General features: G+C 37.0%; 1 protein-coding gene and 1 long non-coding RNA gene across 2 annotated transcripts in view; one reads left to right on the top strand and one right to left on the bottom strand.

The window, feature by feature from the left end:
* LOC128211649 (DNA polymerase lambda-like) overlaps positions 1 to 4,452 on the bottom strand; it is a 78,040-nt gene extending 73,588 nt beyond the window's left edge. Inside the window, exons 1-3 of the mRNA XM_052916648.1 lie at positions 3,643 to 4,452; positions 2,725 to 2,802; positions 300 to 407 (exon numbers count right to left, since the gene is read on the bottom strand). Coding sequence (XP_052772608.1) covers positions 300 to 407; positions 2,725 to 2,802; positions 3,643 to 4,302 — 846 coding nt within the window. The 5' untranslated portion in view covers positions 4,303 to 4,452. The remainder of the gene's footprint in view (positions 1 to 299; positions 408 to 2,724; positions 2,803 to 3,642) is intronic.
* Positions 4,453 to 6,041: 1,589 nt separating this feature from the next.
* Positions 6,042 to 14,797, top strand: LOC128210281 (uncharacterized). Its single transcript, XR_008257136.1, has 3 exons — positions 6,042 to 6,171; positions 8,472 to 8,533; positions 9,459 to 14,797. It is a non-coding gene; the product is annotated as an uncharacterized LOC128210281 (long non-coding RNA).
* The last annotated feature ends 558 nt before the right edge of the window (positions 14,798 to 15,355 follow it).

Below are 15,355 nucleotides of genomic sequence, written 5' to 3'. Positions count from 1 at the left end.
TGTTGGCGCTACCAAATCCCATGTTTTCAGTAGCAAAGTCTTTAGTATTTAATCTTGGTAATTTGATCACACATTCTTTTGACAAAATCCCAAGTTGCAATTTTTGTAGTTACATTTTCTGAAATCAATGCTCCACATTTTGATCACCATTTACTCATTGGACTACTTTCTCTGCATTTTGCAGGAAGATGTGGCTCGCCATATCATATAATTTTTGAACTTCAAACAATTTGATGGGTTTGGGATTCTTCCTTACATACTTGTATGTCAAAAACATAAAATCATGTAAATATTTATACCTCAAACGATTTGATAGGTTTTGGGTGCTTTCTAAGTACTTGTATGGCTTTCTGGTATCCAAAGGCCCTCCACTTGTCATTGGTTGATTCGTAAGTTTTCACCATCTCCTGCAATAGAGGGCCAAAGTTCAGGCCAAAATATTCCTTACAATGTTTGAAAGAAATACATAACCAACTACACAAGGGTGTACCAACCCATCCAAGGGTGTGCCAACCCAACCAAGGGTATACCAACCCATCGAAGGGTCCACCAACCACCTAAGGGTCTATCAACCCACCTAAGAGTCTACCAACCCACCAAAGGGTCTACCAACCCACCTTAGGGTTTATCAGCCCACTCAAGGGTCTACCAACCCATCCAAGGGTCTACCAGCCCACTTAAGGGTCTATCAACCCATCCAAGGGTCAATTAGCCCACTCAGGTGTCTACAAACACATCCAATGGTCTACCAACCCATCCAAGGGTCTACCAGCCCATTCAAGGGTCTACCAACTCATCCAAGGATCTACTAACCCATCCAAGGGTCTACCACCTCATCCAAGGGTATGTCAGTCCACTCAAGGGTTTACCAACCAATCCAATGGTGTATCAACCCATCCAAGGATCTACCAGCCCATCCAAGGATTTACAAGCCCACTCAAGGGTCTACCTACCCATCCAAGGGTTTATCAATCCAACGGTATCAACCCATTTAATGGTGAATCAACCCATCAAAGGTCCAAGCTGATCCAAAGCTACTGCATGCCAATTCCATTTGAATCCTTGAAATAGGGGACATTCAGAATATTTTATAGAAAGGCAAGTTTTTAAAAATGTGCAGGTGTAGACATACACTGAACAAAATTTCTAAACGTCCACTAGGTGTTTGATTAAAATACGAGTATGAAATAAATAAAATCTCGAACTTGTTTAATACACACATTTTACACAATTTATTGCAAACTTTTCAATAAAAAAAATTATTAGAAAAGTCCATTCATTTAAAATAACAATGTTAAAGATTGTCACCCATAAAATCAAAAGTCACAAAGTACTGTCCAGAGAAAGTGATAAATTTAGTAGCTTGTATGTCAACCAATTACTGCATGGCTCCTTGACCTCATTGAAACTACATATCTGTGCATGTAGTTCTGTGAGATAATGTCCCACATTCAATGAATATCATGCCTGAGTTCGTTGGCAGTGTGTTGTTGGGGCAAAGCCTTAGATCTGGGCTTTTTGCAAGAAAATCTAGAATACTAATGGTTCTTCAGTTCACCGTGCAAGAAGAGATGGTGCATTGTCTTGCAACAACATCATGCCTCGATTAGCTTGAATGTGCAGTAACACTACTGGTTGAATAATGTCTTTCTGATACCTCACTGTGTTTAATTATCCATGGATAGGGACATTTGTAGTCTTCGTGTACATTGAAATTTCTGCCCAGATCATCACGGAACAACCATCAAACTGCATTCACTGATTTGCTCTCCCCTCTGTTGGTAAATGCGAACGCACCCATCTGACCAATGGAGCTTCAATCTGATTTCATCCACAAAAGCTTTAGTTAAGCGTAGATTCCGTCTCGAACATGCTAATCGTGCTGCTCTGTGCCTCGCAGTAAGGACAGGAACCTTCCGTGGTCGACCGGCACAAATACTGACGGCCCGGAGCCAGTTGCGGACGGTATAAGGGCTAACTGGCTGGTTAAGCATGCCAACAGTCCGCCTTGCCGTTGTGAAATGGTTGCGTAGGTCAGATAGAACCATATATCTATCTTGGTGGCGAGTTGTTACGCTGCATTTTGGCCTTCTGCCCATGTCAGGAAGCAGTACTTATAAATTTCTCCCACAACTTACGGATACTCGAGTGTCGCTTCATTAACAATATGCAATGATAATGAAATATAATGATAATAATTCATTATTGGTTAAAACAGAACTCATTATTTCCCATATTATATTGGAATGTATTTATTTATTTACAAAATTGGTCATACCTGCCACATCGGCATTCCTGGGTCCCTTGCCTGCTCTTCAATTGTTGTTCAATCCATTTTTTTGTGTTTTTTTGTGGGACATTCAACAAGTATTGCGTTAAAATGAAATTAGGCGTTACATTCATAATCCTCGTGCTTCTCGTGCCAAAACATTGGAAATAGCACCTATCACCTCTCATGGTCAACCTCGACAGAAGAGTGTTATTTCTTTATAAAAATTGATAGAATTCTAGGCATAACGCTGTATTTTCAAATATCAAGTCAATACATTAGTTTTCAAAAAAAATTCATTAAATGGACATTTAGTAATTTGTTCAGTGTATACATTCAATTACCAACTGCAGTTTTCCAAGTGGAATAGACCAGTACCAACAGTAACATAAAAAGGAAAGTCATAAAGAACATGGCATGGACAGAACAAACCCAAACACTTGAACTGTAAATACCTCTAGTATGTCAGTGATGTGTTTATTTTGATTTTCCACAGGTGTTTTTGAGGACTGTGCACAGACCCAATTCCCAACCTGAAAAATAGATATGACTGAATAGTAAAGCACACATAAAACCTTTAAACAATTTGTAATATGTTTAATGTTAAGTACATGTATGCCAGTAATTTAAAGCGATGTTGGCTAGATTTGGCATTGCTACAATATTTCGAATGTATTCACATTATACATGCCATCATTTGAAATGCTTCATCAGATGTATGTATCTGGTACCGGTATAAGAATATATATATATATAAATTTAAAAATCGGACTCGATTTGCTATCGATAATCAAATCAAAAATGACCAAGTATCAAAAGTTCATACAGGGTTCTCAATAAGTTTCACTTGAACCGTCTCAAAGAGTAAAGTAACCGACCTGCTTCTACTTATTCTATTTAAAATTCATTTAGTTTTCCAAATTTTAACCGGCCCAATTGCCATTTGAACCATCCATTTTGGCCGGCAGCCGGTTCTTATTGAGAACACTGTCATAATATCATTAAGGAATACATTCTTTATACATAGTTTAATCATGATCATTTAAATGGTTTAACCTGGAATCAGTATGTGTGATGCTAATTATTTTAGTCATGCTTTTTGCAACAGTAAGTTAATATCTATACAGTAACTTAAAAAAACTTTAAAAAAAAAAACTAAACTTGTTAATAACCAACGCTACCGAAAAAGCTTTCAAAAACAAAATTCATCAAGCCGGGATCCCAGGTATTTGCAGGTAAGACTATCGATTGTCGCCAACATAGCATTGTCAGCAATGATTAATCAATTGTACTGGATAATCGTTTCATCACTAATATATTATCACTACAATGTATATATATATAAATAATTTATTTATTGAACAGTAACTTACGGGTAACTCTTTCTGTGGTGAGACTGCAAATTCATTATTCCCAGAGGACGGGTCCCCTGGCTTCCCTTCCCCATCACTAGGACAGTAGTCACTGTCATCATCGTCAGCGGAAGCAGGTATGTTATTTTTACTATGGTGACCAAACATGAAACCAGCTTTTGGCAACATGTTCTTGGTTTTAACATTTCCTCCAACAGTACTTTCAGAGTTTGATGCTGCAGTAGCTTTTTCTTTTGCAAAACTTAGGTCAGGCTCTTTACTTTTTATGTATGTTGAACAATCAAGTCTGTAGTCGTCAAAACAAAGAAGTTCTTTGCGTTTAAAACAAGCACTGAGCCAACTGGATTTTACAATTTTCACACGAGTTGGAGGTGAGGCAATTTTCAAAATTCTACACAATCTGTTTGGTTCCATTTTATCATCAACAATTAAATGAGTTGCCTGATTATCATACAATTTAAGCACTGTTCCACCATATTTCTTTAGTTGGGTTTCAAAGATTTGCAACCTCATTTTCTCAATACCTGCTGGCAGAATAAATGCCTTCACTGTGGCAAGACAGTTTAGAGATTTGTCTGAACTGACAGAATCTGGTAAGGTTCTTTTCTTTGATACTGTTGGTGATTTATCATCACCTGTTCTTTTTCGTCTTCTGTCCATATTGATTGTTTCTATGAAGACTGGAATATATTGAGATTTTAGCAAGGTTACAAATTATAATATACAGTTACAAATTAGACATTTGACTCTTCAGTATACATCTACAACAGGATATAAACAAATGGACCAGCAATTATTCGAACACGTTAATTTGGGTGGTGCTAAAACCCGGTAAATGGTATCGATATTGGGAAAAGCCGGTATCACAGTTTACGATACCGTGTCATTCTTAACAAAAATAACATAATGACAAAGATAGTTAAGAAATGTACACTATTTATTGAAACATTATAAACAAATGACGGAGGTATTTATGAAGATGCAGAATTAATAAAACAAACTAAATTTGGAATCTTTTATGAAGTCACTAGATTATATATCAAGTGCAGTATCACCTGCAATATACTACCCGTGAAAAGGTACTCAAACCCCGGATCATTCTCCGTTTGCTACTACTATTAGCAGGAGATGTACATGCCAACCCAGGTCCGGTCCGTAACCCCTGCACAGAATGTTATCGTCCAACTGCCTGCAACCATCGTGCTGTAAAATGTGTTGCTTGCTATCAGCGGTGGCACATAAAGTGTCACAGAATCTCACCTTCCGAGTTTGTTGAACTATCCATCAGTGAAGATCCTTGGACATGTCACGAGTGTTCTAATCCATATAAATTTAATGATTCATTCTTTGATGATATTACCTCCAGTGACCTTGATAGTGTTACTTCTAATCAACCAGACTACAATAATACTGAACAACATGATTCTAGTCATACTTCATCTGAAGATTTTATTGATTATTCCAAATTTGATGCTTTTAAACAGAAAGGTCAACATTTTGTACATTTTAATACAAGGTCTTTACTACCAAAATTATCAGAACTGAGACATTTCGCCACTACATGCAGAGTGGGTGTTATTGCAATCACAGAAACATGGCTTGATGAATCCGTTACAGACAACGAGGTAGCCATTCAGGGATACAACATTTTACGCAAGGACCGTAACAGGAATGGGGGAAGAGTGTGTTTTTGGACGGTGCCCGCTCAGGGCAGCGTTCATAGTAGGGGCAATCGGCTGAAAAGTTACAAACCGATTTACCGCCTGTCTCGGTCGAAGAAAGAGTGCGGTTTTTCAATGCTTAAAACACCAGTAATATTCTATAGCTTACAAGAACATTAATAATTATGCAATAAATCTATAATTCTAAAGCATAAAGGATATGTTTAAAATACATTACATAACAATGCATTATTTATTTATCTTGATTTTTTTCCTGCGCGAGCTGACCGTTACATTTAATGACATTGGACTTTTTCCTTTTTTGGCACCAACCAAATTACTTGCTAAAAAAATAAATCCGGACATCAAGCTTTACTATAATAAGGGCCAGTTTTATTAAACTTCGTACGAAGTCTGTTTTTCGTACGAACTTCGTACGATATGTATCTCAGGCTGTTTAGCCGTTTTATTAAGATTTTTCGTACGAACAAGCACCTGTTTCTTCGTAGATCTACGAAAAATTCTACGAAAGCTCTTAGGGTGGCGTACGAACTTCGTAGACTAAAAATGGCCGCCACAACAACAGAAATATTCTATATTGGCGATCTATTTATTATGGCGTATTTTAACAAAACCAACTGCCAAATTTCAAGACAGAAGACGACTCTGTGGAATCTGCAACCCGGTGAGTAAATTAACAAATCGTTACGACGCCGTTTTGACTATATTTTCAGGGGACGCAACCTCGCGCCAACTGTCAAAATGTTTTGAAAAACAAAATGCTCTTATTTCGATGCATTTCAAGAGTTTTGTTGTGATAAAAACAATGGAATATAGACTAAAATACTATCCAACCATTAGACTCATGGTATATGAATTTTACGGTGTTTTGAGTGAAACAAACAAGTTAAAAACAGACTGATTTTATGACAGTGTTTTCATCTGTCAAAGTTTTTATCATTTTTCTATAACTTGCTTTGACTTATATTAACAAGATTATCATGTCTCTAATAGAGTTCAGAAATTCTAAATCAACATTGAAGCTTATAAATTTAATAGTTGCCTGGGGGTCAGTGGTCGAAATTAGCCGGGCTTGCTCAAATTCTGAATTTTATAGAGCAGGGCTTGTTCAAAAATATAATTCCATGCAATAGTATAATACTTTGGGCTTGTTCTTCCGAAAGTCTAATTTCGATGACTGGGGGGTGGGGATGCGGGGGGGGGGGATCAAAAAGTTAGTCCACCTAAATGGCCGTCAACGAGTCTTTTGACGATGTTGTTTTACTATGGCAGAATCGTGACATCCACCGTCCACCATCCTAACATAAAGTACCGAACGGTCCTTGCGCAGAGAATCTTCGCGACCACAATTTTGAAATTATCTCCGTTATAAATTTGAATTTCTACGAAAATATTATTGCCTACTTTTAAACACATATTTATTTATGTCACTATGCCAAAAAACATGTTCAGGTATACTGTACATGTGTCGATTTTTTTATCAAGTGTCCCGATATCTGTAAATCTGGGACAAATCTGACAGGTTGTGTACATGTATAATGGTATTCGTGACCAAGAATATATTTATGTGAAAATAACGACTCTAATGACAAATTAAATCCAGTTTAGATCACTGTCGGGTATATATTGAACAACTTTGTCATTATTATTCAACATTGATGCATAATATAACTATTTATTCTTTCGCTCATTGTTAAATGGTACTGGTTGAGAAGCAGTTTCCGACAGTTTTTATACGTTTTTATTGAATTATTTATACGTGTTTAAATACCAACTAAAATTGTTGACAATTTAGATAACTCCAGCTCAAGCTGCTATTGTCGATATATTTTTCACATGTGTGACGTCACATATAGTGTATCTAATAGGGACGCAAAGAGGGTACTTGTACTGTTCTGATTAGCTTGTGGTGAGAAGCAGTTTCCGACAAATCGAATGCCGGGCAGATTTAAGGTGCCTATTGTGTGTTTTTATTATCTGTTTATTCAATATACTAAATATAAGGATGAAATGAGATAAATATTATTTAATTTTTCAGCATTAACGAAAAATTTAAACCTTAAAATTTACGACAGTCAATTCATACTCGACATCAGGCAGACACTGAATTTCAATGATATTTTGATTCATTTCCGATAGAAACTTGTGTTTGTATACATTTAAGTCAATGTGGGTGCGAAACAAGCACGACACCAGTGTTCACAAATATGTACACAATGATCATCATTTGTATAAGTCAATTTAGGAAAACCTTGTAGCTATTCATAGATATGCAAATTAGGTTCACACGCATGCGCAATACGCTGCGCGTGCCGATCCCCCACGTGAAAGTTTGTGTACAAAATGAAAAATAAACATTAAACATTAAATAATAATTAAAGTTACTTACGTGTCTCGGTAAGAATTTCAACTTTTGATTGCCTAGTTACAATATAGTTGAATTGCAGTACCTTCATTATGAAGATCTAAAGAAAGTACGCGAAAAAGCGATTTGTCGGAAACTGCTTTCCGTCGGAAACTGCTTCTCAACCAGTAGAGAGTTGTAGCGTTACAGGGATACATAAGAAATGTCAAAAAAAAAAAAAAAATGATTGTTCATTATTGTAGCTAGTCAAAAAGTATTTTTAAAATATCCAGAGCAGCCAGAAGGTAAGCATAAGCTCTGATGGTCACAGTTGGGAGACTTGTTTGTCCCAAACTACATTTTTTTTCCAATTTTCTTGCGGTTCTGAAAACAGTGCAGCTAGTAATGGGACTTGGACTGGGGACTCCCTGTTTGCAAGTTTGTGCTCTATCAACTTGGCTCAAAGGCCCTTAGAACTTAAAATAACTTAAAGCTTGCAGTTGAATTGTTCAACCAGCTCTACAAACTGTTCCTGATAACTTAACTTGCAAACAATCTGACCTGTGTGGGTTAGTACTGGGACACACTCATGAACCGTATAATATTAGTACGGTAAACCTGGGTGCAAATGTGGGACAGGTTCAGATCTTTAACCCCACGACTGATGAATACTTGAGCTCAAGCAATGGCTTTATTAAAACAGAAACCACCTTGCATTTAAAGAAAAATGTCAACCATATTTTAAGCTTCAGAAAGAAAACAGCCTGTTTATAAATAAATAGATTATTCATTTTTTATTTCAGATCTTGACATGGATCCAAGATGCTGGTAACTAGGCGGGACAGATTGTTTCACAGAACTGCAGGTTTCTGGATGGGAAACTAAATTTCCATATTTCCGGTTTACTTGTGTTATTTAAAATCAAGATAAAAGTTAATACACCACAAGAGCAAATCAAGTGAAAATCGTGCATTATGTATGTATTTACAGTCAGTTTGTAGCATTTTTTTTTACCAAATCTCAATTTAAAACAAACTTTTAAGCTTATCATGCATATAGTTTGATGCACATTCTATAATTATAATATTAAAGATGTGCAGCATATATATGGAATGATCCACATCACTGGATACTGTATATATGTAACATTGCATGTGAAAATGCATAGCAACAAGTGATATAAGACTGCTGAAAAAATCACATTGCAAGTTTTCATATTTATTTTCAAAAATTGATGTTTTATGCATTTTTCAAAAACATTAATTTGCGACAGAAATATGAAAAACTGCGATAAAATCTTTTGTCAGCATTCTTGTATCGCTGGTTTTCAGATGTTTACACAAAATTGGCTCATTCCTGGACAAAAGATAAAATATTATCAAAACTGTTAATCTGTAAGAGTGCAGCCTTAAAGAAAACAACAGAAATAAAAAGGGGTTTTAATGATTTCTAGCAGATAAGTCTGTTGTCAAAGAACAAAATTCAAGGTATCATTATAGCTGTCCGTCATGTCAGAGACAATACACTAATGTTATTGTATTATATTTGTATAATGATGTATAGGTCCTAATTATTAGGTCTATAAATCCGGCTTTAAGAGATTTTGAGTTGTGCCCTTTATCTAACTGAGAAAACAACAGATGTTTTATTATACGTATTTTACAAGTGGCTCTGTGAAATATTCTGTGACTGTTAAAAGGTGTAAATTTAAAATATCTTGTATATGTACTCAATTATTTTTTTTATCATTGTTTTTTTTGCTCTTAAATAATTTTTGTTTTTCGTTTCAGAGACTCAGCGCCATGTCACAAATACTTCCGAACCTAGAATGAAAGTTACCGAAAGAGCAATAGACTTTCCAATCTCTACAAAATTCATCTTAACTGTTCTTCAAGGTGATACTTGAGACTACCAAAGACTTTTCAAGGACAGAATTCACAAAACAGTTTATGCCACCATCTCATATCAAAGGATTGTGCTTGAGTTGAACAGCCTTCAAACAGAAACTGTTTCAACACCTTCAATGGATTCATTCTGATTCAGTTTACTCTTGCTGTGATCTGAGCAACTATTTACATCAGTTCAACATTGTAAATTGTTTAAACTTGAAAATTCTGTCTTCTTGCAACTCACATGAATCTATTTACTGTGGACTTTGATGTTGACTCTATACAGGAAGAAGAGACCATCTTTATACATGCTGGCATATCATTTAAAAAGGAAACAAATTTTATAACCAACATACTGCACTGTTATGTCATCCAAGGACTCAGCTACTGACTCAATTTATAAATACTTCAAAATAAAAAATGTCTCTAATAAGACATTTTTTATTATGCCCCCTTCGAAGAAGAGGGGTATATTGCTTTGCACATGTCGGTCGGTCGGTCGGTACCGTCTACCGTCTGTAGACCAAAGCTTGTCCGAGTGATAACTCAACAATTCCTGGACGTATGGTCATCAAACTTGACATGAAGGTTGGGCCTGACCAGTAGATGATTTTAGGGCTTATCGGGTCAAAGGTCAAGGTCACAGTGACCTTGAATGGTAAATTAATTTTAAAGCTTGTCCGAGTGATAACTCAACAATGCCTAGACCTATGGTCATCAAACTTGATATGGAAGTTGGGCCTCACCAGTAGATGACCCCTATTGTTTTTGGGGATCATCGAGCCAAAGATCAAGGTCACAGTGACCTTGAATGGTAAAAGGTTGTCCAAGTGATAAATCAACAATGCCTGCACCCATGGCCCTCAAACTTGACTCGGAGTTTGGGCCTTACCAGTAGATGACCCCTATTGATTTTAGTGGTCAAAGGTCAAGGTCACAGTGATCTTGAAAGCAAACTTGACAATTCCTGGACCAATGGTCATCAAACTTGACATAAAGGTTGGGCCTGACCAGTAGATGACCCCTCTTAACTTTGAGGGTCATCGAGCCAAGGTCAAGGTCACAATAACCTTTAATGCAAAAAAGATAACAAATCTTCTCCCAGTGATATCTCAACAATGCCTGAACCTATGATCATCAAACTTGACATGGAAGTTGGGCCTGACAAGGAGATGACGCTTATTGATTTTAGGAGTCATTGGGTCAAAGGTCAAGTTCACAGTGACCTTGAATGCGAAAATGTTTCGAGTGATAACTTGACAATGCCTGTACCCATGGCCCTCAAACCTGACTTGGAGTTGTGTCTGACCTGTAGAGGACCCCTTTCCATTTTGGGGGTCATCGGGTCAAACGTCAAGGTCACAGTGACATTGATTGAAAAAAGCTTGTCTGTGTGATAACTTGTCAATGCCTGAACCCATGTCCCTCAAACTTGACATTTAGATTTTTGTAGACCAGCTGATGACTCATATGGATTTTGAGGTCACAGAGTCAAAGGTCATGGTCATAACACACTCTATCCTCACACTTTGAATGGTCATAATCTGAAAACTGCCTCAACGGCATCCAATGCCAGTGACTAATCAGCTGTCATTTTGGTCCATGCTTATTTCATTCAATTGTTCATATAATCCTGACAACATGACGCTCAGGTGGGGGCATAATGTTTGACAAACATCTCTTGTTGATACTTGGCTCATTTCTTACATGTAGCTGTAACATTTTGGGCAACTTCTCAATTATTTTGTTTAAGACATTTTTCATTAAGCTCATCTGAGCCTAAGTTAGTGTTCAAGTTTACTTTTATGACTGCCTGTTTATTGTACTTTTTATAAATTATTTTCAATGACTTTTTCTCAAAACCATTTGGCTAAGTATGTCTCCTCCTGAAATAGACTAATTCTTTTAGCTCGGAAGATGTTGCTTTCACATTGAGAACTGACTTACAAGTTGATAATGTAGAAGCTGTATGGACTGAACTGTTTTTAGCTCACCTGTCACATAGTGACAAGGTGAGCTTTTGTGATCACAATTTGTCCGGCGTCCGTCCGTCCGTCCGTCCGTAAACTTTTACTTTAAACGACATCTCCTCATAAACCGCTTAGCCATTTTCATCCAAACTTCACAGGAATGTTCCTTGGGTGGTCCCCTTTGAAAAGAATTGAATTCCATGCAGAACTCTAGTTGCCATGGCAATGGAAAGGAAAAACTTTAAAAATCTTCTTCTCCCAAACCACAAGGCTTAGGCCGTTGATACATGGTAGGTAGGATTACCAAATGGTCCTCTACCAAGATTGTTCAAATTATGGCCATTGGGTCAAAATTGGCCCTGCCCCGGGGGGTCATGGGTTTTCACTATATGTTTATAGTGAAAACTTAAAAAATCTTCTCCTCTGAACTTACTTGGCCTAGAGCTTAGATATTTATCATGATTTATCGTCTAGTGGACCTCTACAAAGTTTGTTCAAATTATGGCCCTGGGGTCAAAATTGGCCCCGCCCCAGGGGGTCATGGGTATGCTCTATATGTTTATAGTTAACACTTCAAAAATCTTCTCCTCTGAACTTACTTGGACTAGAGCTTAGATATTTGGCATGATTCATCATCTAGTGGACCTCCACAAAGATTGTTCATATTATGGCCTTGGGGTCAAAATTGGCCCCACCCCTGGGGGTCATGGGTATACTTGATATGTTTATAGTTAAAACTTCAAAAATCTTTTCCTCTTATCTTACTTGGACTAGAGCTTAGATATTTGGCATGATTCATCGTCTAGAGGACCTCTACAAAGATTGTTCAAATTATGGCCCTGGGGTCAAAATTGGCCCCGCCCCAGGGGGTCATGGGTATGCTCTATATGTTTATAGTGAAAACTTCAAAAATCTTCTACTTGGAACTTTCTTGGACTAGAGCTTAGATATTTGGCATGATTCATCATCTAGTGGACCTCAACAAAGATTGTTCAAATTATGGCCCTGGGGTCAAAATTGACCCCGCCCCGGGGGGTCATGGGTTTTCTCTATATGTTTATAGTGAAAACTTCAAAAATCTTCTACTTGGAACTTACTTGGACTAGAGCTTAGATATTTGGCATGATTCATCATCTAGTGGACCTCTACAAAGATTGTTCAAATTATGGCCTTGGGGTCAAAATTAGCCCCGCCCCTGGGTGGTCATGGGTTTTCTCTATATGTTTATAGTAAAAAAAAATCAAAAATCTCCTCTGAACTTACGTTGCTTAGAGCTTAGATATTTGGCATGATTCATCGTCTAGTGGACCTCTACAAAGATTATTCAAATTATGGCCTTGGGGTCAAAATTGGCCCCGCCCCGGGGGGTTAGGGTATTCTCTCTATGTTTATAGTTAAAACTTCAAAAATCTTCTCCTCTGAACTTACTTGGACTAGAGCTTAGATATTTGGCACGATTCATCGTCTAGTGGACCTCTACAAAGATTGTTCAAATTATGGCCTTGGGGTCAAAATTGGCCCCGCCCCCTTGGGGGGTCATGGGTTTTCTCTATATGTTTATAGTGAAAACTTCAAAAATCATCTCCTCTGAACTTATGTGGCTTAGAGCTTAGATATTTGCATACATGCCATATCTCCCGGAGGGGGGAAAAATCCCCCGGAATTTCGGTCCATCCCCTGGTCTCCCGGCGGGAGATGCAAATCCCCCGGAATTTCCAAAAAAAAAAGATTTTTTTTTTAAACCTCCGCTTACGAGCGTGTTGTCACTGGTTTTATTACCCGAGATTTGATCCGCGTGTTTACGGTAAGGAATTTGATGCGCTGTATTTTACATCTGGATTATCGATTGATGGTATGTAGACAGCCTTGCACAAACTGCCAATCAGTAGGGTACATGTTTTGATTGTTACACAGTGTGCCATAATAGCGCCTTTGATCTCTGCGTTATACGATCGAAAGGTCGCAATAAATTTGTATAGGTGTCACAAATTGTTTGTTTGTTTTAACCCTGTAAGGGTGTTGACATTAAATTACAAATGAAGATGTTAACACGCAACTATTGGACAATTTTCCGACGTGTGAAAATGTTACGGTATACTGTACTGTTTCTGATAATGATGGATTATTCTAAATTCATATCGGTACAGTCACCATCAAACTGAAACGCTGAGCGTTGTTTCAGCATATTGAGAAAAATTCAGACAGACTCAAGGTCAAGATTGACTTCAGAAACAATTCACAATCTGCTGAGTGTAAAGTTTAATGAACATAACATTTGCAGCTCATTTGTTCCTTCCAAGGACATGCTATATAAATCAACCAATTCATGCAATTAATTGTGCATGTGTTTGCTATCCTGATTGTCATGTGGACCTAGTGCTGTGAAGTGCCTAAAAATGATTTTTTTTAGTAGTGCTTACTTAGTTCTGTGAAGTGCCTAAAAATTCATTTTTTTAGTAGTGCTTTTTGTAAAAATTTACTTTTTTTCATTATTTAACATTTTATATAAATACATTGAAGTGTTATATGCATAATATATTATGAATTGATGTTAGTTCAGTTGCAATATTGAATGAATATTTTTATATAATTATGTGAATAAAATACAAAAAATTGATATTTCGTGAACTTATACTTTCGATATAAAATCCCCCGGAATACTTTCCAAATCCCCCTAAATTTTAAGCCTTTTGCCCTAATCTCATGGAATGGTCTCCAAAAAATATGGCATGTATGTATTTGGCATGATTCATCGTCTAGTGGACCTCTACAAAGTTTGTTCAAATTATGGCCCTGGGGTCAAAATTGGCCACACCCCGGGGCTGATTGGTTTTCTCTATATGTTTTATAGTGAAAACCTAAAAAAATCTTCTCCTAACTCACAAAGACAAGTAACGTCTAAATTTAAACTGGATAACATATTTAGTACACATACTAATTTTCCGTCCGTCCGTTAACTTTTACTTTAAACCTCATCTCCTCATAAACCGCTTAGCCAATTTCATCCAAACTTCACAGGAATGTTCCTTGGGTGGTCCCCCAATTGTTGAAAATTGTTCAAAGAATTGAATTCCATGCAGAACTCTGGTTGCCATGGCAACGGAAAGGAAAAACTTTAAAAATCTTCTTCTCAAAAACCACAAGGCCTAGAGCCTTAATATTTGGTATATAGCATCATCTAGTGGTCCTCTACCAAAATTGTTAAAACTATCCCCCTGGGGTCAAAAATGGCCCCGCCCCGGGGGTCACTTGTTTTACATAGACTTATATAGGGAAAAATTTAAAAATCTTCTTCTCAAAAAACACAAGGCCTAGAACCTTGTAAATTGGTATGTGTCATCATGTAGTGGTCCTCTACAAAATTTGTTCAAATTATTCTCCTGGGGTCAAAAATGGCCCCGCCCCAGGGGTCACTAGTTTTATTACATAGTGTTATATAGTAAATCTTTAAAAATCTTCTTCTCCGAAACTGTAAGGCCCAGGGCTTAGATATTTGGTATACAGCATCATCTAGTGGACCTCTACCAGATTTGTTCAAATTATTGCCACAGGGTCAAAATTGACCCCGCCTAGGGGGTCCTTGTTTTTACGTAGTGTTATATAGTAAATCTTTAAAAATATTTTTCTCCAGAACCGTAAGTCCAGGAGCTTAGATATTTGGTATACAACATCATCTTGTGGACCCCTATCAAAGTTGTTCAAATTATTGCCACAGGGTCAAAAATGGCCCCGCCCTGAAAATTATTTGTTTTTATATAGTCTTATATAATAAAACTTTAAAAATCCTCTTCTCCAAAATATAAGACCTAGAGCTTTCATATTTGGTAT

The sequence above is a fragment of the Mya arenaria genome, chromosome 12 (assembly GCF_026914265.1).
Source record: "Mya arenaria isolate MELC-2E11 chromosome 12, ASM2691426v1".
Taxonomy (NCBI): Eukaryota; Metazoa; Mollusca; class Bivalvia; order Myida; family Myidae; genus Mya; species Mya arenaria.
Note: the sequence above shows the minus strand (reverse complement) of the source record. Positions and strands in the feature narration are given on the sequence as shown.